The sequence below is a fragment of the Patagioenas fasciata genome, chromosome 37, assembly GCF_037038585.1.
Source record: "Patagioenas fasciata isolate bPatFas1 chromosome 37, bPatFas1.hap1, whole genome shotgun sequence".
NCBI lineage: Eukaryota > Metazoa > Chordata > Aves > Columbiformes > Columbidae > Patagioenas > Patagioenas fasciata.
This window is the reverse complement of record NC_092556.1, coordinates 236151-260384: the sequence shown is the minus strand read 5'-3', so window position 1 is coordinate 260384 and position 24234 is coordinate 236151. Positions and strand designations below refer to the sequence as shown.

Below are 24234 nucleotides of genomic sequence, written 5' to 3'. Positions count from 1 at the left end.
AGGGCCAGAAATAACCCAGGGCTGTAAGTGACACCAATGGGGGGGGGGTGACAAGTGACACCAATGGGGGGGTGACACAAGTACCACCAATGGGGGGGGGGACAAGTGACACCAATGGGGGGGGTGACAAGTGCCATGGGGGGGGGTGACAAGTGACACCAATGGGGGGGGGGGGGACACAAGTGCCACCCCCGGGGGGGCGGGGCCGGGGGGGGGTGTCCCCTCAAAAGCCCCCGCGGTGCCACCCCGAGGGCGCCCGGCCCCCAGCCCCGTGCGGTGGGGACGCGGTGGGGACGTTGGGGACGCGTTGGGGACACTTTGGGGACATTGGGGACACGTTGGGGACATTGGGGACACGTTGGGGACGTTGGGGCCAGCGCGAGCATGGAGAACGCGCACGCGAAGACGGTGGAGCAGTGCCTGGCGTATTTCGGGGTGAGCGAGGGCGTGGGGCTCTCCCCGGAGCAGGTGAAGAGGAGCCTGGAGAAGTACGGGCACAACGGTGAGAGGGGACAGGGGGGACATGGGGACATTGGGGACAATGGGGACATGGGGGCACAACGGTGAGAGGGGACATGGGGACAATGGGGACATGGGGACATGGGGGACAATGGGGACAGGGGGGGACATGGGGGACATGGGGACATGGGGGCACAACGGTGAGAGGGGACAGGGGGGGACATGGGGACAATGGGGGACAATGGGGACATTGGGGCACAACGGTGAGAGGGGACGGGGGGGACATGGGGACAATGGGGACAGGGGGGACAATGGGGACATGGGGGCACAATGGTGAGAGGGGACAGGGGGGGACATGGGGACAGGGGGGCACAATGGTGAGAGGGGACAATGGGGGACATGGGGACATGGGGACAATGGGGACAATGGGGACATGGGGGCACAATGGTGAGAGGGGACATGGGGACAATGGGGACATGGGGACATTGGGGGACAATGGGGACATGGGGGCACAACGGTGAGAGGGGACAGGGGGACAATGGGGGCATTGGGGGCACAACGGTGAGAGGGGACAATGGGGACATTGGGGGACAGTGGGGGACATGGGGACAATGGGGACAGGGGGGACATGGGGGCACAATGGTGAGAGGGGACGGGGGACAGGGGGACAATGGGGGACAATGGGGACATGGGGGCACAACGGTGAGAGGGGACAGGGGGACAATGGGGGCATGGGGGACATGGGGGTGTGGGGGACATGGGGGCACAATGGTGAGAGGGGACATGGGGACATGGGGGACATGGGGGACAATGGGGGTGTGGGGGGACAATGGGGACATGGGGACAATGGGGACATGGGGGCAATGGGGACATGGGGGCACAATGGTGAGAGGGGACATGGGGGACAATGGGGACAGGGGGGACATGGGGGCACAATGGTGAGAGGGGACGGGGGGGGACATGGGGACAATGGGGACATGGGGGCACAATGGTGAGAGGGGACAGGGGGACAATGGGGACAGGGGGGACAATGGGGACAGGGGGGGACATGAGGGCACAACGGTGAGAGGGGACGGGGGACAGGGGGACAATGGGGGCACAACGGTGAGAGGGGACAATGGGGACATGGGGACAGGGGGACATGGGGACGATGGGGGCAGTGGGGACAACGGGGACATGGGGGCACAATGGTGAGAGGGGACAGGGAGACATTGGGGACAGTGGGGACATGGGGACAATGGGGACATTGGGGACATTGGGGCAGTGAGGGACATGGGGACGATGGGGGCAGTGGGGACAACGGGGACAATGGGGGGACATGGGGGTATAGGGGGTGCAGTGGTGAGAGGGGACGGGGGGGTAGGGGGGACATGGGGACAGTGGGGACAGTGGGGACAGTGGGGACAGTGGGGGACATGGGGACAATGGGGACAGTGGGGACAGTGGGGACAATGGGGACAGTGGGGACATGGGGACAATGGGGACAATGGGGACAATGGGGACATGGGGGCTCAATGGTGAGAGGGGACATGGGGACAACGGGGGGCACAATGGTGGGAGGGGACAGGGGGCATGGGGGGACATGGGGGACATTTGGGGTGTGGGGACGTGGGGGGGACATTGGGACACGTTGGGGTAGTTTGGGACATCACGGGGACAACGGGGGACAATGGGGGCCATGGGGTGCGTGGGGCGCAGTGGCCAGAGGGGACAGTGGGGGACATGGGGGACATGGGGGACAATGGGGGACATGGGGGACAATGGGGGCCATGGGGGTGTGGGGACACAGTGGGACTGGGGGACCCTTTGGGGTGGCTGGGGGTGTCCCCCCTGTGTCCCCACTGTGTCCCTAATGTGTCCCCAATGTGTCCCCAATGTCCCCACTGTGTCCCTAATGTGTCCCTAATGTGTCCCCATTGTGTCCCTAACGTGTCCCCTGTGTCCCCATTGTGTCCCTAATGTGTCCCCATTGTGTCCCCATTGTGTCCCCATTGTGTCCCCAATGTCCCCATTGTGTCCCTAATGTGTCCCCATTGTGTCCCCAATGTCCCCATTGTGTCCCTAATGTGTCCCCATTGTGTCCCCACAGAGCTCCCGGCTGAGGAGGGTGAGTACCCCACCATGGGGGGGTCCCCCATATCCCCCATGTCCCCAATGTCCCCCAATGTCCCCCATACCCCCCATACCCCCCATACCCCCCATATCCCCCCATATCCCCCATAACCCCCATACCCCCCATACCCCCCATACCCCCCATATCCCCCATATCCCCCATACCCCCCATAACCCCCATATCCCCCATACCCCCCATATCCCCCATACCCCCCATACCCCCCATACCCCCCATACCCCCCATACCCCCCATATCCCCCATATCCCCCATACCCCCCATATCCCCCATACCCCCCATACCCCCCACATCCCCCATACCCCCCATACCCCCCATACCCCCCATACCCCCCATATCCCCCATATCCCCCATATCCCCCATACCCCCCATACCCCCCATACCCCCCATACCCCCCATACCCCCCACATCCCCCATACCCCCCATACCCCCCATACCCCCCATACCCCCCATATCCCCCATACCCCCCATACCCCCCATATCCCCCATACCCCCCACATCCCCCCACCCCCCCCAACGCCCCCACCCCCCCGCTGTCCCCAACGTCCCCGCTGTCCCCAACGTCCCCAACGTCCCTAACGTCCCCAACGTCCCCAACATCCCCAATGTCCCCAATGTCCCCGCTGTCCCCAACGTCCCCAGTGTCCCCAACGATGTCCCCAACGTCCCCGTGGCAGGGAAGACCATCTGGGAGCTGGTGGTGGAGCAGTTCGAGGACCTGCTGGTGCGGATCCTGCTCCTGGCCGCCTGCATCTCCTTCGTGAGTCACCTCGGGGACACCGGGGACACCTCGGGGACATCAGGGACACCTTGGGGACACCAGGGACACCTCGGGGACACCTTGGGGAGACCTTGGGGACACCTTGGGGACACCTTGGGGACACCAGGGACACCTCGGGGACACCTTGGGGACACCTTGGGGACACCTTGGGGACACCGGGGACACCTCGGGGACACCGGGGACACCTTGGGGACACCAGGGACACCTCGGGGACACCTTGGGGAGACCTTGGGGACACCTTGGGGACACCTTGGGGACACCGGGGACACCTCGGGGACACCGGGGACACCTTGGGGACACCAGGGACACCTCGGGGACACCTTGGGGAGACCTTGGGGACACCTTGGGGACACCTTGGGGACACCTTGGGGACACCGGGGACACCTCGGGGACACCGGGGACACCTCGGGGACACTTTGGAGAGACCTTGGGGACACTTTGGGGAGACCTTGGGGACACCTTGGGGACACCTTGGGGACACCTTGGGGACATCAGGGACACCTCGGGGACACCGGGGACACCTCGGGGACACTTTGGAGAGACCTTGGGGACACTTTGGGGAGACCTTGGGGACACCTTGGGGACACCTTGGGGACACCTCGGGGACATCAGGGACACCTTGGGGACACCGGGGACACCTCGGGGACACCTTGGGGAGACCTTGGGGACACTTTGGGGAGACCTTGGGGACATCAGGGTGACCTTGGGGACACCTCGGGGACACCTCGGGGACATCAGAGACACCTCAGGGACACCTCGGGGACACCTTGGGGACATCGGGGACACCTCAGGGACACCTTGGGGACACCTTGGGGACATCGGGGACACCTCAGGGACATCAGGGGCACCTCGGGGACACCTTGGGGACACTTTGGGGAGACCTTGGGGACATGGGGGTGACCTTGGGGACACCTTGAGGACACCTTGGGGACACCTTGGGGACACCTGGGGACACTTTGGGGAGACCTTGGGGACATGGGGGTGACCTTGGGGACACCTTGAGGACACCTCGGGGACACCTTGGGGACACCTTGGGGACACCTTGGGGACACCTGGGGACACCTTGGGGACATCAGGGGCACCTCGGGGACATTGGGGACACCTCGGGGACATCGGGGACACCTCGGGGACACCTTGGGGACACCTCGGGGACACTTTGGGGACATTGGGGTGACCTTGGGGACACCTCGGGGACACCGGGGACACCTCAGGGACACCTCGGGGACACCTTGGGGACACCTTGGGGACACCTTGGGGACATCGGGGACACCTCAGGGACATCAGGGGCACCTCGGGGACACCTTGGGGACACTTCGGGGAGACCTTGGGGACATGGGGGTGACCTTGGGGACACCTTGGGGACACCTCGGGGACACCTTGGGGACATCAGGGACACCTCGGGGACACCTCGGGGATACCTTGGGGACACTTTGGGGACATCGGGGTGACCTTGGGGACACCTTGGGGACACCTGGGGACACCTTGGGGACACCTCGGGGACACCATGGGGGGGGAGGGGCGCCGCGTCCTTGGGGGCGCCCTGGGGGGGGAGGGGCTGCGGTGACATCTCGGGTGTCGGGAGCAGCTGGGGGGGGGAGGGGACATGGGGACAGCTGCGGCCCCTCCCCCCCGCGCTGTCCCCTCCCCCGGTGACACCGCTGTCCCCCCATGTCCCCCATGTCCCCTCCCCCCGGTGACACTGCTGTCCCCCCATGTCCCCCATGTCCCCCATGTCCCCCCTCCGGTGACACCGCTGTCCCCCCATGTCCCCCATGTCCCCCATGTCCCCCCCCCGGTGACACCGCTGTCCCCCCATGTCCCCCATGTCCCCCATGTCCCCCCCCCGGTGACACCGCTGTCCCCCCATGTCCCCCATGTCCCCCATGTCCCCTCCCTCCGGTGACACCGCTGTCCCCCCATGTCCCCCATGTCCCCCATGTCCCCCCCCCGGTGACACCGCTGTCCCCCCATGTCCCCCATGTCCCCCATGTCCCCCCCCCGGTGACACCGCTGTCCCCCCATGTCCCCCATGTCCCCCCATGTCCCCCCATGTCCCCCATGTCCCCCATGTCCCCCATGTCCCCTCCCCCCGGTGACACCGCTGTCCCCCCATGTCCCCCATGTCCCCTCCCCCGGTGACACCGCTGTCCCCCCATGTCCCCCATGTCCCCTCCCCCCCAGTGACACCGCTGTCCCCCCATGTCCCCCATGTCCCCTCCCCCCCGGTGACGCCGCTGTCCCCCCATGTCCCCCACGTCCCCCATATCCCCCCACGTCCCCCATGCCCCCCATGTCCCCCACGTCCCCCATGTCCCCCGTGTCCCCCATGTCCCCCGTGTCCCCCGTGTCCCCCGGTGACGCCGCTGTCCCCGTGTCCCCAGGTGCTGGCCTGGTTCGAGGAGGGCGAGGAGACCATCACGGCCTTCGTGGAGCCCTTCGTCATCCTCCTCATCCTCGTGGCCAACGCCGTGGTGGGCGTGTGGCAGGTGGGGACACGGGGGACACGGGGGACAGGGGGGGATTGGGGACACTGGGGACAGGGGGGGCAGTGGGGGATATGGGGGCATTGGGGGTGTTGGGGGCAATGGGGGGTACGGGGGTATTGGGGACATGGGGGACATGGGGGTGTTGGGGACAGTGGGGGACACGAGGGGATTGGGGACAGTGGGGACAGTGGGGGACAGTGGGGGACATGGGGGTGTTGGGGACATTGGGGGACACAGGGGGATTGGGGACATGGGGGGCAGTGGGGGCCATGGGGGTATTGGGGACGTGGGGGGCAATGGGGGGACATTGGGGCTATGGGGATATTGGGGATATGGGGAACATGGGGACAATGGGGGACACGGGGGGATTGGGGACATGGGGGGCAGTGGGGGGTAGGGGGATGTTGGGGACATTGGGGACATGGGGGACATTGGGGGTAGGGGTCCATGGGGGTGTTGGGGACACAGGTGACATTGGGGATATGGGGGGACATGGGGGGTAGTGGGGGATTTGGGGACATGGGGGTGTTGGGGACACAGGTGACATTGGGGACATTGGGGACGTGGTGGGAACGCGGAGGGGCTTGGGGACGAGGTTGGGGACGCAGGGACAGGGTTGGGGACGCAGGGATGTCCCCCTGGTTCCCCCCAGTGGTGTCCCCACCGTCCCTCCGGTGTCCCCAATGTCCCCAATGTCCCCATTGACCTCCCCGTGGTGCCTCCCAGTGTCCCATTGACCGCCCATGACCTCCCCATGGTGTCCCCAATGTTCCCCCCAATGTCCCCATGGTGTCCCCATGACCTCCCCATGGTGTCCCCAATGTTCCCCCCAATGTCCCCATGGTGTCCCCATGACCTCCCCATGTTGTCCCCAATGTCCCCACGATGTCCCCAGTGTCCCCATGATGTCCCCAATGTCTCCATTGTCCCCATTGTCCCCATTGACCTCCCCGTGGTGCCTCCCAGTGTCCCATTGACCCCCATAACCTCCCCATACCCTCCCCATGGTGTCCCCAATGTTCCCCCCAATGTCCTCATGGTGTCCCCAATGACCTCCCCACGTTGTCCCCATGTCCCCATTGTCCCCATTGACCTCCCCGTGGTGCCTCCCAGTGTCCCATTGACCCCCATAACCCCCCCATAACCCCCCCATAACCTCCCCACGGCATCCCCACGGTGTCCCCAATGTCCCCACGGTGTCCCCAATGTCCCCACGGTGTCCCCGATGTCCCCACGGCCCCAGGAGCGTAACGCGGAGAACGCGATCGAGGCGCTGAAGGAGTACGAGCCCGAGATGGGCAAGGTTTACCCCCCATAACCCCCCCATAACCCCCCCATAACCCACTCATAACCTCCCCACGGTGTCCCCACGGTGTCCCCGATGTCCCCACGGTGTCCCCGATGTCCCCACGGCCCCAGGAGCGTAACGCGGAGAACGCGATCGAGGCGCTGAAGGAGTACGAGCCCGAGATGGGCAAGGTTTACCCCCCATAACCCCCCCATAACCCCCCCATAACCCACTCATAACCTCCCCACGGCATCCCCACGGTGTCCCCGATGTCCCCACGGTGTCCCCAGTGTCCCCAATGATGTCCCCATTGTCCCCATTGTGTCCATTGATGTCCCCGTGGTGCCTCCCAGTGTCCCATTGACCCCCATAACCTCCCCATGGTGTCCCCAATGTTCCCCCCAATGTCCCCATGGTGTCCCCATGACTTCCCCACGTTGTCCCCAATGTCCCCAATGACCTCCCCACGTTGTCCCCATGTCCCCATTGTCCCCATTGACCTCCCCGTGGTGCCTCCCAGTGTCCCATTGACCCCCATAACCCCCCCATAACCCACTCATAACCCCCCCACGTCCCCCCTGTGGTGTCCCCACGATGTCCCCATGACCTCCCCATGTTGTCCCCAATGTCCCCAATGACATCCCCATGTTGTCCCCAATGTCTCCATTGTCCCCATTGACCTCCCCGTGGTGCCTCCCAGTGTCCCATTGACCCCCATAACCTCCCCATAACCTCCCCATGGTGTCCCCAATGTTCCCCCCAATGTCCCCATGGTGTCCCCATGACTTCCCCACGTTGTCCCCAATGTCCCCAATGACCTCCCCACGTTGTCCCCATGTCCCCATTGTCCCCATTGACCTCCCCGTGGTGCCTCCCAGTGTCCCATTGACCCCCATAACCCCCCCATAACCCACTCATAACCCCCCCACGGCATCCCCACGGTGTCCCCGATGTCCCCACGGTGTCCCCGATGTCCCCACGGCCCCAGGAGTGTAACGCGGAGAACGCGATCGAGGCGCTGAAGGAGTACGAGCCCGAGATGGGCAAGGTTTACCCCCCATAACCCCCCCATAACCCCCCATAACCCACTCATAACCTCCCCACGGCATCCCCACGGTGTCCCCGATGTCCCCACGGTGTCCCCGATGTCCCCACGGCCCCAGGAGCGTAACGCGGAGAACGCGATCGAGGCGCTGAAGGAGTACGAGCCCGAGATGGGCAAGGTTTACCCCCCATAACCCCCCCATAACCCCCCCATAACTCACTCATAACCCCCCCATGGCATCCCCACGGTGTCCCCGATGTCCCCACGGTGTCCCCGATGTCCCCACGGCCCCAGGAGCGTAACGCGGAGAACGCGATCGAGGCGCTGAAGGAGTACGAGCCCGAGATGGGCAAGGTTTACCCCCCATAACCCCCCCATAACCCCCCCATAACCCACTCATAACCTCCCCACGGCATCCCCACGGTGTCCCCAATGTCCCCACGGTGTCCCCGATGTCCCCACGGCCCCAGGAGCGTAACGCGGAGAACGCGATCGAGGCGCTGAAGGAGTACGAGCCCGAGATGGGCAAGGTTTACCGCGCCGACCGCAAGGCCGTGCAGCGGATCAAGGCGCGCGACCTGGTGCCCGGGGACATCGCCGAGGTGGCGGGTGAGGGGACGCGGGGCGCGGCGGGGGGAGGGGCGCCGGGAAACGGCGGGAAACGGCGGGAAACGGCGGAAGAACGGCGGGAAACGGCGGAAGAACGGCGGGAAACGGGGCGGAAATGGGGGAGAACGGGCAGGAAATGGGAGCGAGAATGGGGGGAAAGAGAGGGGGAAATAATGGGGGAAAATGGGGGGAAATGGGAAAGGGACGTGGGGGACATTGGGGGGAAAAATGGGGAGAAGTGGGGGGGAAAATGGGGAAGAACGGGCGGGAAATGGGAGCGAGAATGGGGGGAAAGAGAGGGGGAAATAATGGGGGGAAATGGGAGGAAGGGGACGCGGGGGACATTGGGGGACACTGGGGACAGTGTGTGGGGGGGAAATGGGGGGGAAATGGGGGAAAACGGGGTGGAAATGGGGGAGAACAGGCAGGAAATGGGAGCGAGAATGGAGGGAAAGTGAGGGGGAAATAATGGGGGGAAATGGGAAAGGGACGTGGGGGACATTGGGGGTGAAAATGGGGAGAAATGGGGGGGAAATGGGGAAGAACAGAGGGAAACTGGGGCGGAAATGGGGGAGAACGGGCGGGAAATGGGAGCGAGAATGGAGGGAAAGTGAGGGGGAAATAATGGGGGGAAATGGGGGGAAAGGGACGTGGGGGACATTGGGGGGAAAAATGGGGAGAAGTGGGGGGGAAATGGGGAGAAAATGGGGGGGGAATGGGGAAGAACGGAGGGAAACTGGGGCGGAAATGGGGGAGAACGGGCGGGAAATGGGAGCGAGAATGGGGGGAAAGAGAGGGGGAAATAATGGGGGGAAATGGGGGGAAATGGGGGGAAAGGGACGTGGGGGACATTGGGGGGGAAATGGGGAGAAGTGGGGGGGAAATGGGGGAAAATGGGGGGGAAATGGGGGAGAACGGGTGGGAAATGGGGGGGAAATGGTGGTGAGAATGGGGGGAAAGAGAGGGGGAAATGGGGGAAATGGGAGGAAGGGGATGTGGGGGACATTGGGGGGAAAAATGGGGAGAAATGGGGGGGAAATGGGGGAAAAATGGGGGAAAATGGGGGGGAAATGGGGGAGAACGGGGGGGAAATGGCAGTGAGAATGGGGGGAAAGAGAGGGGGAAATGGGGGAAATGGGAGGAAAGGGATGTGGGGGACATTGGGGACATTGGGGGATATGGGGACATTGGGGACATGGGGACATGGGGGGATATGGAGGACATAGTGGGGTATGGGGGACATTGGGGGACATGGGAGGTCATGGGGGGCATGGGGACACTGGGGGCCATGGGGGTGACCCCTGTGACCCCCGTGACCCCCGTGACCCCCAGTGGGTGACAAGGTCCCTGCCGACATCCGCATCATCTCCATCAAATCCACCACCCTGCGCGTGGACCAGTCCATCCTCACCGGTACGGGGGGGACGGGGGGGACCAGTCCATCCTCACCGGTACGGGGGGGACACGGGGACATGGGGGGGACATGGGGGGACATGGGGACACGGGGGGGACCAGTCCATCCTCACCGGTACGGGGGGGACAGGGGGGGGACCAGTCCATCCTCACCGGTACGGGGGGGACAGGGGGGGGACCAGTCCATCCTCACCGGTACGGGGGGGACAGGGGGGGGACCAGTCCATCCTCACCGGTACGGGGGGGACACGGGGACACGGGGGGACATGGGGACATGGGGGGGACCAGTCCATCCTCACCGGTATGGGGGGACATGGGGACATGGGGGGACATGGGGACATGGGGGGACATGGGGACATGGGGGGGACCAGTCCATCCTCACCGGTACGGGGGGGGACGGGGACATGGGGGGGACATGGGGGGGACCAGTCCATCCTCACCGGTACGGGGGGGGACACAGGGGGACATGGGGGGACATGGGGGGACATGGGGGGACATGGGGGGGACCAGTCCATCCTCACCGGTACGGGGGGGACACGGGGACACGGGGGGACATGGGGGGACATGGGGACATGGGGGGGACCAGTCCATCCTCACCGGTACGGGGGGGACACGGGGGGACATGGGGGGACATGGGGGGGACCAGTCCATCCTCACCAGTACAAGGGGTGAGGTACAAGGACATACTGGTCCATACTGGTCCATGCTGGTTTATACTGGTCTGTACTGGTCCGTACTGGTCTGTACTGATCCATACTGGTTGTACTGGTCTGTACTGGTTATACTGGTCCACACTGGTTATACTCATCCATACCGTTCCATACTGGTTATACTGGTCCATACTGGTCCATACTGGTCCGTACTGGTCCGTACTGGTCCGTACTGGTCTGAACTGGTCCATACTGGTCCGTACTGGTCCGTACTGGTCCGTACTGGTCTGTACTGGTCCGTACTGGTCCAAACTGGTCCATACTGGTCCGTACTGGTGCAGGGGAGTCGGTGTCTGTGATCAAGCACACGGAGCCGGTTCCCGACCCCCGCGCCGTCAACCAGGACAAGAAGAACATGCTGTTCTCGGTCAGTGTCCCCGTGTCCCCGTGTCCCCCTGTCCCCGTGTCCCCATGTCCCCCTGTCCCCGTGTCCCCCTGTCCCCCTGTCCCCCTGTCCCCCTGTCCCCGTGTCCCCCTGTCCCCCTGTCCCCCTGTCCCCCTGTCCCCATGTCCCCCTGTCCCCCTGTCCCCCTGTCCCCGTGTCCCCATGTCCCCCTGTCCCCCTGTCCCCATGTCCCCCTGTCCCCCTGTCCCCCTGTCCCCCTGTCCCCGTGTCCCCCTGTCCCCCTGTCCCCATGTCCCCGTGTCCCCATGTCCCCGTGTCCCCGTGTCCCCCTGTCCCCCTGTCCCCCTGTCCCCGTGTCCCCCTGTCCCCCTGTCCCCCTGTCCCCCTGTCCCCCTGTCCCCCTGTCCCCGTGTCCCCTGTCCCCCTGTCCCCACATCCCAGTGTTCCCACCATCCCCAGTGTCCCCATGTCCTGTGTCCCCCTGTCCCGATGTCCCCATGTTCTCCCCACACATCCCCACCATCCACCAATGTCCCCAGTGTCCCCACCACCCCCACCACCCCCAATGTCCTCAATGTCCCCACCACCCCCAATGTCCCCACCACCCCCAATGTCCCCACCATCCCCAATGTCCTCAATGTCCCCACCACCCCCACCGTCCCCCCCCACAGGGCACGAACATCGGGGCGGGCAAGGCCGTGGGCATCGTGGTGGCCACGGGGGTGAACACGGAGATCGGGAACGTCCCCGATGTCCCCATTGCCCCCAATGTCCCCACCATCCCCAATGTCCTCAACGTCCCAATGTCCCCAATGTCCCCACCACCCCCACCATCCCCAATGTCCTCAATGTCCCAATGTCCCCAATGTCCCCACCATCTCCACCACCCCCAATGTCTTCAATGTCCCAGTGTCCCCAATGTCCCCATTGCCCCCAATGTCCCCACCATCCCCACCATCCCCACCATCCCCAATGTCCTCAACGTCCCACCATCCCCAATGTCCCCACCATCCCCAATGTCCCCAATGTCCCCACCATCCCCAATGTCCCCACCATCCCCACCATCCCCAATGTCCTCAGTGTCCCAATGTCCTCAATGTCCCCACCACCCCCAATGTCCCCACCGTCCCCACCGTCCCCACCGTCCCCCCCCACAGGGCACGAACATCGGGGCGGGCAAGGCCGTGGGCATCGTGGTGGCCACGGGGGTGAACACGGAGATCGGGAACGTCCCCAATGTCCCCATTGCCCCCAATGTCCCCACCATCCCCATTGTCCTCAACGTCCCAATGTCCCCACCATCCCCACCATCCCCAATGTCCTCAACGTCCCAATGTCCCCAATGTCCCCACCATCCCCAATGTCCTCAATGTCCCAATGTCCCCAATGTCCCCACCATCCCCAATGTCCTCAACGTCCCAATGTCCCCAATGTCCCCACCATCCCCACCATCCCCAATGTCCTCAATGTCCCAATGTCCCCAATGTCCCCACCATCTCCACCACCCCCAATGTCTTCAATGTCCCAGTGTCCCCAATGTCCCCATTGCCCCCAATGTCCCCACCATCCCCAATGTCCCCAATGTCCCCAATGTCCCCACCATCCCCAATGTCCCCAATGTCCCCACCATCCCCAATGTCCTCAATGTCCCCACCATCCCCAATGTCCCCAATGTCCCCACCATCCCCAATGTCCCCACCACCCCCACCATCCCCAATGTCCTCAATGTCCCAATGTCCCCAATGTCCCCACCATCCCCACCATCCCCAATGTCCTCAACGTCCCAATGTCCTCAATGTCCTCAATGTCCTCAATGTCCCCAATGTCCCCACCATCCCCACCATCCCCAATGTCCTCAGTGTCCCAATGTCCTCAATGTCCCCACCACCCCCATCACCACCAACGTCCCCACCACCCCCACCACCCCCACCACCCCCACCGTCCCCCCCCACAGGGCACGAACATCGGGGCGGGCAAGGCCGTGGGCATCGTGGTGGCCACGGGGGTGAACACGGAGATCGGGAAGATCCGGGACGAGATGGCGGCCACGGAGCAGGACAAGACGCCGCTGCAGCAGAAGCTGGACGAGTTCGGCGAGCAGCTCTCCAAGGTCATCTCGCTCATCTGCGTGGCCGTGTGGCTCATCAACATCGGCCACTTCAACGACCCCGTGCACGGCGGCTCCTGGATCCGCGGCGCCATCTACTACTTCAAGATCGCCGTGGCGCTCGCCGTGGCCGCCATCCCCGAAGGTGGGGTCGCGGTGGGCGTACGGGGGGGCTCTGGGGTCATAGTGGCCTTGTGGTGGCACCTATGGGGTCATAGTGGTCTTGTGGTGGCACTCATGGGGGCATAGTGGTCTTGTGGTGGCACCTATGGGGTCATCATGGCCTTCTGGTGGCTCCTATTGGGACATCATGGGCTTCTGGTGGCACCCATGGGGTCATAGTGGGCTTGTGGTGGCTCCTATTGGGACATCATGGGCTTGTGGTGGCACCTATGGGGTCATAGTGGGCTTGTGGTGGCACCTATGGGGTCATCATGGGCTTGTGGTGGCACCTATGGGGTCATCATGGGCTTCTGGTGGCACCTATGGGGTCATAGTGGCCTTGTGGTGGCACCTATGGGGGCATCATGGGCTTCTGGTGGCACCCATGGGGTCATAGTGGGCTTGTGGTGGCTCCTATTGGGACATCATGGGCTTGTGGTGGCACCCATGGGGTCATAGTGGGCTTGTGGTGGCACCTATGGGGTCATCATGGGCTTGTGGTGGCACCTATGGGGTCATCATGGGCTTCTGGTGGCACCTATGGGGTCATAGTGGCCTTGTGGTGGCACCTATGGGGGCATCATGGGCTTCTGGTGGCACCCATGGGGTCATAGTGGGCTTGTGGTGGCACCTATGGGGTCATCATGGGCTTGTGGTGGCACCTATGGGGTCATCATGGGCTTCTGGTGGCACCTATGGGGTCATAGTGGCCTTGTGGTGGCACCTATGGGGTCATAGTGGTCTTGTGGTGGCACCTATGGGGTCATCATGGGCTTGTGGTGGCACCTATGCGGTCATAGTGGCCTTGTGGTGGCACCTATGGGGTCATCATGGGCTTCTGGTGGCACCCATGGAGTCATAGTGGCCTTGTGGTGGCACCCATGGGGTCATCATGGGCTTCTGGTGGCTCCTATTGGGGCATCATGGGCTTCTGGTGGCACCTATGGGGTCATAGTGACCTTCTGGTGGCACCTATGGGGTCATCAATGTCCTGGTGTCCTCCCCATTGCCCCGGTGGCCTCATGGTTGCCCCATTGAACTGGTGGTCTCCCCATAGCTCTGGTGACCTCCCCATTGAAGCGGTGGCCACCCCGCTGTCCCGGTGACCACCCCGCTGTCCCGGTGACCTCCCCATTGAAGCGGTGGCCACCCCGCTGTCCCGGTGGCCGCCCCATTGAAGCGGTGGCCACCCCGCTGTCCCGGTGACCTCCCCATTGAAGCGGTGGCCACCCCGCTGTCCCGGTGACCTCCCCATTGAAGCGGTGGCCACCCCGCTGTCCCGGTGACCTCCCCATTGAAGCGGTGGCCACCCCGCTGTCCCGGTGGCCGCCCCATTGAAGCGGTGGCCACCCCGCTGTCCCGGTGACCTCCCCATTGAAGCGGTGGCCACCCCGCTGTCCCGGTGGCCGCCCCGTTGACGCGGTGGCCGCCCCGCTGTCCCGGTGGCCGCCCCGTTGACGCGGTGGCCACCCCGCTGTCCCGGTGGCCGCCCCGCTGTCCCGGTGGCCGCCCCGTTGACGCGGTGGCCGCCCGGTGTGCGCAGGGCTGCCGGCGGTGATCACCACGTGCCTGGCGCTGGGCACGCGGCGCATGGCCAAGAAGAACGCGATCGTGCGCAGCCTCCCCTCGGTGGAGACGCTGGGCTGCACCTCGGTCATCTGCTCCGACAAGACCGGCACGCTCACCACCAACCAGATGTCCGTCTGCAAGGTGCGCGGGGGACCTTGGGTGGCCCTGGGTGGCCCTGGTGGCTTTGGGTGGCCTTGGTGGCATTCGGTGGCCTTGGGTGGTCTTGGATGCCATCAGATGGTCTTGGTGGCCTTGGTTGACCTTGGGTGGCCTTGGTGGCATTGGGTGGTCTTGAATGGCCTTGAGTGGTCTTGAGTGACCTTGGGTGGTCTTGGGTGGCCTTGGATGGCCTTGGTTGGTCTTGGATGCCATCAGATGGTCTTGGTGGTCTTGGTTGATCTTGGGTGGCCTTGGTGGCCTTGGGTGGCCTTGGTGGCATTGGGTGGTCTTGGGTGGCCTTGGGTGGCCTTGGATGGCCTTGGGTGGCCTTGGTGGCCTTGGGTGGCCTTGGATGGCCTTGGGTGGTCTTGGATGGCCTTGGGTGGCCTTGGTGGCCTTGGGTGGTCTTGGATGGCCTTGGGTGGCCTTGGTGGCCTTGGGTGGCCTTGGATGGCCTTGGGTGGCCTTGAGTGGCCTTGGGTGGGCTTGGATGGCCTTGGGTGGTCTTGGGTGGCCTTGGATGGCCTTGGGTGGTCTTGAGTGGCCTTGGGTGGCCTTGGTGGCATTGGGTGGTCTTGAGTGGCCTTGAATGGCCTTGGGTGGTCTTGGATGCCATCAGATGGTCTTGGTGGTCTTGGTTGACCTTGCGTGGCCTTGGTGGCATTGGGTGGTCTTGGATGGCCTTGGATGGCCTTGGGTGGCCTTGGGTGGCCTTGGGTGGCCTTGGGTGGTCTTGGGTGGCTTTGGGTGGTCTTGGTGGCATTGGGTGGTCTTGGATGGCCTTGGTTGACCCTGGGTGGCTCTGGATGGTCTTGGGTGGCACCCGGTGGCCTTGGTGGCATTGGGTGGTCTTCATTGACCTTGTGTGGCCTTGAGTGATTTTGGGTGGCACCGGGTGGTCTTGGTAGCCCTTGGTGGCTTTGGATGGTCTTGGTTGACCTTGGGTGGCACCGAGTGGCCTTGGGTGGCCATGGGTGGCTTTGGGTGGTCTTGGGTGACTCTGGGTGGCTTTGGTTGGTCTTGGGTGGCCTTGGATGGCACCGGGTGGCCTTGGTGGCATTGGGTGGCCCTGGGTGGTCTTGGGTGACCTTTTCACGTCCCCAAGAACCCCTGATGTCCCCTGATGTCCCCATTGTCCCCGTGTCCCCAGATGTTCATCGTGGACAAGGTGGAAGGCGACGTCTGCGCCCTCAACGAGTTCTCCATCACCGGCTCCACCTACGCGCCCGAGGGCGACGTGTGAGTGACACCAAGGGGACATCGGGGTGACAAGGGGACCTTGGGGGTCTTGGGGACACTGGGGGGCTTGGGGACATTGGTGGCGAGGGGACGTTGGGGGTCTTGGGGACGTTGGGGAGACAACGGACATTGGGGGGTCTTGAGGACGTTGGGGGTTCTTGGGGACACTGGGACACCCAAGGGGACATCAGAGGCCCCTTAGGGACATGGAGGTGTCAAAGAGACATTGAGGGGTCCTTGGGGACAGCAGGGTGACATTCAGGACATTGGGGTGGCGAGGGGACATTATGGGGGGGTCCTCATTGCCCCCAACGTCCCCAACGTCCCCAACGTCCCCAACGTCCCCAATGCCCCCATTGCCCCCAGTGTCCCCAACGTCCCCAACATCTCCATCGCCCCCAATGTCCCCATCGCCCCCATTGTCCCCAATGTCCCCATCATCCCCATTGCCCCCATTGCCCCCAATGGTCCCAATGCCCCCATTGTCCCCAACACCCCCAATGTCCCCATCACCCCCATCGTCCCCATCACCCCCATCATCCCCATTGCCCCAATGATCCCAATGTCCCCAATGCTCCCAACGCCCCCATTGTCCCCAACACCCCCGATGTCCCCATCATCCCCAATGTCCCCAACGCCCCCAACGTCCCCATCGCCCCCATCATCCCCAATGGTCCCAATGGTCCCAACGTCCCCAATGGTCCCATTGCCCCCAATGGCCCCATTGCCCCCAATGGCCCCAATGGTCCCAATACCCCCAATGTCCCCATCGCCCCCATCGCCCCCATTGCCCCAGTGGTCCCAACGTCCCCAATGGTCCCATTGCCCCCATTGCCCCCATTGTCCCAATGGTCCCAACGCCCCCATTACCCCCAATGGTCCCAACACCCCCAATGTCCCCAACGCCCCCAATGTCCCCATCGCCCCCATCATCCCCATTGTCCCCAATGTCTCCAACGCCCCCAACATCCCCATCGCCCCCATTGCCCCAATGGTCCCAACATCCCCATCATCCCCATTGCCCCCATTGCCCCAATGGTCCCAACGTCCCCAATGGTCCCATTGCCCCCATTGCCCCCAATGTCCCTAACGCCCCAGATGTCCCCATCGTCCCCATCATCCCTGTTGTCCCTAATGTCCCCAACACCCCCAACGTCCCCAACGCCCCCAATGTCCCCAACGCCCCCAACGTCCCCAACACCCCCAACGTCCCCAACGCCCCCAATGTCCCCAACGCCCCCAACGCCCCCAACGCCCCCAACGTCCCCAACGCCCCCAACGTCCCCAACGCCCCCGACGTCCCCGACGCCCCCAGGCTGAAGCAGGAGAAGCACGTGAAGGCCGGGCAGTTCGACGGGCTGGTGGAGCTGGCCACCATCTGCGCCCTGTGCAACGACTCCTCCCTCGACTACAACGAGGTGACCCCCGCCGTGTCCCCTCCCCCCTGTCCCCAATGTCCCCCCCCACCCCCCCGGTGACACCGAGTGTCCCCAAGGCCAAGGGCGTGTACGAGAAGGTGGGGGAGGCGACGGAGACGGCGCTGACGTGCCTGGTGGAGAAGATGAACGTGTTCAACACCGACGTGCGCGGGCTCTCCAAGGTGGAGCGCGCCAACGCCTGCAACTCCGTGAGTGGCACCGCTGTCCCCCGCTGTCCCCAAGGGCCACCGCCTGCCCCCGAGTGTCCCCAAGGCCTCACGGGGGTCCCCGCTTCACCCCGTGCCTCCCAGGCCCCGGTGGCCCCGGGCGTCTCCGAGGGTTTCCAAGTGTTCCCAGGGGTCTCCAAGTGTCCTCAAAGTGTTGCTGGGTGTCCCCAGGTGTCCCCAGGTGTCCCCAGGTGTCCCCAAGGGTCCCCGTTTCACCCCGTGCTTCCCAGGCCCTGGTGTCCCCAGGTGTCCCCAAGGGTCCCCAAGGGTCCCCAAGGGTCCCCATTTCACCCCGTGGCTCCCAGGCCCTGGTGGCCCCAGGTGTCCCCAAGGGTTCACAGGTGTCCCCAAGGGTCCCCAAGGGTCCCCATTTCACGCCGTGGCTCCCAGGCCCTGGTGTCCCCAGGTGTCCCCAAGGGTCCCCAAGGGTCCCCATTTCACGCCGTGGCTCCCAGGTCCTGGTGGCCCCAGGTGTCCCCAAGTGTCTCCAGGTGTCCCCAGGTGTCCCCAAGGGTTCACAGGTGTCCCCAAGTGTCTCCAAGTATCTCCAAGTGTCCCCACTTCACCCCATGGCTCCCAGGTGTCCCCAAGTGTCCCCAATGCCTCCAATGCCCCCAATGTCCCCATTGCCCCCAATGCCCCCAATGACCCCAATGACCCCAATGTCCCCATCACCCCTATCACCCCCAATGTCCCCATCCCCCCCAATGTCCCCATTGCCCCCAATGCCCCCAATGACCCCAATGTCCCCATCACCCCCATCACCCCCATTGCCCCCATCACCCCCAATGTCCCCATCGCCCCCAATGTCCCCATTGCCCCCATCGCCCCCAATGCCCCCAATGCCCCCATCGCCCCCAATGCCCCCAATGCCCCCATCGCCCCCAATGCCCCCAATGTCCCCATCACCCCCATCACCCCCACTGTCCCCATCGCCCCCAACATCCCCATCACCCCCACTGTCCCCAACGTCCCCATTGTCCCCAGGTGATCAAACAGCTGATGAAGAAGGAGTTCACGCTCGAGTTCTCGCGTGACCGCAAGTCCATGTCCGTGTTCTGCTCCCCGGCCAAGGCCTCGCGCGCCGCCGTGGGCAACAAGATGTTCGTCAAGGTGGGGCCGTGGCCCCGTGGCCCCGTGTCCCCATGTCCCCGTGTCCCCGTGTCCCCATGTCCCCATGTCACCGTGTCACCGTGTCCCCATGTCCCAGTGTCGCCGTGTCCCCATGTCCCCGTGTCCCCATGTCCCCATGTCCCCGTGTCCCCGTGTCACCATGTCCCCGTGTCCCCGTGTCCCCGTGTCACCATGTCCCAGTGTCCCCGTGTTCTCATGTCACCGTGTCCCCACGTCCCATTGCGATGGTGTCCCCATGTCCAACCGCCGTGTCCCACCATTGTCCCCATGTCCCATTGCAGTGTCCCCATGTCCCACCATGTCCCCGTGTCCCATTGCGATGGTGTCCCCATGTCCAACCACCGTGTCCCACCATTGTCCCCGTGTCCCATCAACATCATCCCCGTGTCCCACCACCATGTCCCCCCATGTCCCCCCATGTCCCCCCAAGTCCCCAAGTCCCACCACATCCCCATGTCCCCCCCATGTCCCCATGTCCCACCACATCCCCATGTCCCCCCCATGTCCCCCCAAGTCCCACCACATCCCCATGTCCCCCCACGTCCCCCCCATGTCCCCCCATGTCCCCCCACATCCCCCCAAGTCCCCCCATGTCCCCCCACATCCCCATGTCCCCCCGTGTCCCCCCATGTCCCCCCATGTCCCCATGTCCCACCACATCCCCATGTCCCCCCAAGTCCCCAAGTCCCACCACATCCCCATGTCCCCCATGTCCCCATGTCCCCCCACATCCCCATGTCCCCATGTCCCCCCACATCCCCATGTCCCCCATGTCCCCATGTCCCCCCACATCCCCATGTCCCCATGTCCCCCCACATCCCCATGTCCCCCCATGTCCCCATGTCCCCCCCACATCCCAATGTCCCCCCATGTCCCCATGTCCCCCCACATCCCCATGTCCCCCCATGTCCCCCCAAGTCCCCAAGTCCCCCCACATCCCCATGTCCCCCCGTGTTCCCCCGTGTCCCCCCGTGTCCCACCGCATCCTCACGTCCCATGCTGTCCCCCACGTCCCCAGGGAGCCCCCGAGGGCGTCATCGACCGCTGCAACTGGGTTCGCGTGGGGACGGCGCGGGTGGCGCTGACGCCGGCGGCCAAGGAGAAGATCCTGGGGGTGATCAAGGAGTGGGGCACGGGGCGCGACACCCTGCGCTGCCTGGCGCTGGCCACGCGCGACGCGCCGCCCCGGCGCGAGGACATGCAGCTCGAGGACTCCGCGCGCTTCGCCGAGTACGAGGTGCGCTCCGGGGCCACGTGGCCACCTAGAACCTGCCCGGGGGTTATGGGGTCCGTGTGGGCCACCTAGAACCTTCCCGGGGGTTATGGGGCACATATGGGCCACCTAGAACCTCTTGGGGGTTATGGGGTCCATATGGGCCACCTAGAACCTCTTGGGGGTTATGGGGTCCGTATGGGCCACCTAGAACCTTCTCAGAAGTTCCAGGGCCACGTGGGCACCTAGAACCTTCCCGGGGGTTATGGGGTCCGTATGGGCCACCTAGAACCGTCCTGGGGGTTATGGGGTCCATATGGACCACCTAGAACTTCTTGGGAGTTATGGGGTCCATATGGGCCACCTAGAACCTCTTGGGGGTTATGGGGTCCGTATGGGCCGCCTAGAACCTCTTGGGTGTTATGGGGCCACATGGGCCACCTAGAACCTTCTCGGGGGTTATGGGGTCCGTATGGGCCACCTAGAACCTTCTTGGGGGTTATGGGCCACATGGGCCACCAGAACCTTCTCGGGGGTTATGGGGTCCGTATGGGCCACCTAGAACCTTCTCGGGGGTTATGGGGTCCATATGGGCCACCTAGAACCTCTTGGGGGTTATGGGGTCCGTATGGGCCGCCTAGAACCTCTTGGGTGTTATGGGGCCACATGGGCCACCTAGAACCTTCTCGGGGGTTATGGGGTCCGTATGGGCCACCTAGAACCTTCTTGGGGGTTATGGGCCACATGGGCCACCAGAACCTTCTCGGGGGTTATGGGGTCCATATGGGCCACCTAGAACCTTCTTGGGGGTTATGGGCCACATGGGCCACCAGAACCTTCTCGGGGGTTATGGGGTCCGTATGGGCCACCTAGAACCTTCTCAGGGTTTATGGGGTCCATATGGGCCACCTAGAACCTTCTCGGGGGTTATGGGGTCCATATGGGCCACCTAGAACCTCTTGGGGGTTATGGGGTCCGTATGGGCCACTTAGAACCTTCTCAGAAGTTCTGGGGCCACATGGGCCACCTAGAGCCTTCTCGGGGGTTATGGGGTCTGTATGGGCATCTAGAACCTTCTCAGGGGTTATGGGGTCTGTATGGGCCACCTAGAACCTTCTCAGGGGTTATGGGGCCCACATGGCCCACCTAGAACCTCCTTAGTTTGGTTCCTGCTCCTACAAAGACCCCATTTTTGAGCTTCTCGCCCCACGTGGCCCACCCAGAACGTTCCCCTTCTCCCCACAGACAGACCTGACGTTCGTGGGCTGCGTGGGGATGCTGGACCCTCCCCGCAAGGAGGTGATGGGCTCCATCCGGCTGTGCCGCGACGCCGGCATCCGCGTCATCATGATCACGGGGGACAACAAGGGCACGGCCATCGCCATCTGCCGCCGCATCGGCATCTTCGGCGAGGACGAGGACGTGGCCGGGAAGGCGTACACGGGGCGCGAGTTCGACGACCTCCCCCCGGCCGAGCAGCGCGAGGCCTGCAGACGCGCCTGCTGCTTCGCCCGCGTCGAGCCCGCGCACAAGTCCAAGATCGTCGAGTTCCTGCAGAGCTTCGACGAGATCACCGCCATGGTGAGATGGGTTGGGGGTCTACCAGGGGTCTGTGGTGGGGTTTGGGGTCTACAGTTGGTCTGTGGTGGGGTTTGGGGTCTACAGTTGGTCTGTGGTGGGGTTTGGGGTCTACAGTTGGTCTGTGGTGGGGTTTGGGGTCTACAGTTGGTCTGTGGTGGGGTTTGGGGTCTACAATGGGTCTGTGGTGGGGTCTGAGATCATCGAGTTCCTGCAGAGCTTCGACGAGATCACCGCCATGGTGAGGGGGGTTCGGGGTCTACAGTTGGTCTATGGTGGGGTTGGGGGTCTACAGTTGGTCTATGGTGGGGTTTGGGGTCTACAGTTGGTCTGTGGTGGGGTTTGGGGTCTACAGTTGGTCTATGGTGGGGTTTGGGGTCTACAGTTGGTCTATGGTGGGGTTTGGGGTCTACAGTTGGTCTATGGTGGGGTTTGGGGTCTACAGTTGGTCTGTGGTGGGGTTTGGGGTCTACAGTTGGTCTATGGTGGGGTTTGGGGTCTACAGTTGGTCTGTGGTGGGGTTTGGGGTCTACAATGGGTCTATGGTGGGATCTGAGATCATGGAGTTCCTGCAGAGCTTCGACGAGATCACCGCCATGGTGAGATGGGTTGGGGGTCTACCAGGGGTCTGTGGTGGGGTTTGGGGTCTACAGTTGGTCTGTGGTGGGGTTTGGGGTCTACAGTTGGTCTGTGGTGGGGTTTGGGGTCTACAGTTGGTCTGTGGTGGGGTTTGGGGTCTACAGTTGGTCTGTGGTGGGGTTTGGGGTCTACAGTTGGTCTATGGTGGGGTTTGGGGTCTACCATGGGTCTGTGGTGGGGTCTGAGATCATCGAGTTCCTGCAGAGCTTCGACGAGATCACCGCCATGGTGAGGGGGGTTGGGGGTCTACAGTTGGTCTATTGTGGGGTTTGGGGTCTACAGTTGGTCTATGGTGGGGTTTGGGGTCTACAGTTGGTCTATGGTGGGGTTTGGGGTCTACCATGGGTCTATGGTGGGATCTGAGATCATCGAGTTCCTGCAGAGCTTCGACGAGATCACCGCCATGGTGAGGGGGGCTCGGGGGTCTACAGTTGGTCTATGGTGGGGTTTGGGGTCTACAGTTGGTCTATGGTGGGGTTTGGGGTCTACAATAGGGCTGAGACGGGGTTTGGTGTCCACCATGGATCTAAGGTGGTTTTGGGGTCTACCATGGGTCTGAGATAGGTTTGGGAGTCTATCATAGATCTGAGGTGGGTTTGGGGTCTACAGTTGGTCTGTGGTGGGGTTTGGGGTCTACAGTTGGTCTATGGTGGGGGTTTGGGGTCTACAGTTGGTCTATGGTGGGATCTGAGATCATTGAGTTCCTGCAGAGCTTTGACGAGATCACCGCCATGGTGAGATGGGTTGGGGGTCTACAGTTGGTCTATGGTGGGGTTGGGGGTCTACAGTTGGTCTGTGGTGGGGTTTGGGGTCTACAATGGGTCTATGGTGGGGTCTGAGATCATCGAGTTCCTGCAGAGCTTCGACGAGATCACCGCCATGGTGAGATGGGTTGGGGGTCTACCAGGGGTCTATGGTGGGGTTTGGGGTCTACAGTTGGTCTGCGGTGGGGTTTGGGGTCTACAATGGGTCTATGGTGGGATCTGAGATCATTGAGTTCCTGCAGAGCTTCGACGAGATCACCGCCATGGTGAGGGGGGTTCGGGGGTCTACAGTTGGTCTATGGTGGGGTTTGGGGTCTACAGTTGGTCTGTGGTGGGGTTTGGGGTCTACAGTTGGTCTATGGTGGGGTTTGGGGTCTACAGTTGGTCTATGGTGGGGTTTGGGGTCTACAGTTGGTCTGTGGTGGGGTTTGGGGTCTGCAGTTGGTCTGTGGTGGGGTTTGGGGTCTACAGTTGGTCTGTGGTGGGGTTTGGGGTCTGCAGTTGGTCTGTGGTGGGGTTTGGGGTCTACAGTTGGTCTATGGTGGGGTTTGGGGTCTACAGTTGGTCTGTGGTGGGGTTTGGGGTCTACAGTTGGTCTATGGTGGGGTTTGGGGTCTACAGTTGGTCTATGGTGGGGTTTGGGGTCTACAGTTGGTCTATGGTGGGGTTTGGGGTCTACAGTTGGTCTGTGGTGGGGTTTGGGGTCTACAATAGGGCTGAGACGGGGTTTGGTGTCCACCATGGATCTAAGGTGGTTTTG

At 63.5% G+C, this 24234-nt stretch overlaps 1 protein-coding gene across 2 annotated transcripts in view; it reads left to right on the top strand.

Annotated features, from left to right (window-relative positions):
• Nucleotides 1–299: 299 nt before the first annotated feature.
• The window catches only part of ATP2A1 (ATPase sarcoplasmic/endoplasmic reticulum Ca2+ transporting 1), a 36586-nt gene continuing 12651 nt past the window's right edge, over nt 300–24234 (top strand). For both annotated transcript variants that reach the window (XM_071801320.1, XM_071801321.1), the window contains exons 1-15: nt 300–502; nt 2549–2566; nt 3265–3347; nt 5750–5854; nt 8658–8796; nt 10129–10209; nt 11201–11286; nt 13220–13517; nt 15078–15244; nt 16413–16501; nt 17817–17919; nt 17997–18128; nt 19134–19259; nt 20299–20517; nt 21739–22074. In XM_071801320.1, coding sequence (XP_071657421.1) covers nt 385–502; nt 2549–2566; nt 3265–3347; nt 5750–5854; nt 8658–8796; nt 10129–10209; nt 11201–11286; nt 13220–13517; nt 15078–15244; nt 16413–16501; nt 17817–17919; nt 17997–18128; nt 19134–19259; nt 20299–20517; nt 21739–22074 — 2100 coding nt within the window. In that variant the 5' untranslated portion in view covers nt 300–384. The remainder of the gene's footprint in view (nt 503–2548; nt 2567–3264; nt 3348–5749; nt 5855–8657; nt 8797–10128; nt 10210–11200; nt 11287–13219; nt 13518–15077; nt 15245–16412; nt 16502–17816; nt 17920–17996; nt 18129–19133; nt 19260–20298; nt 20518–21738; nt 22075–24234) is intronic.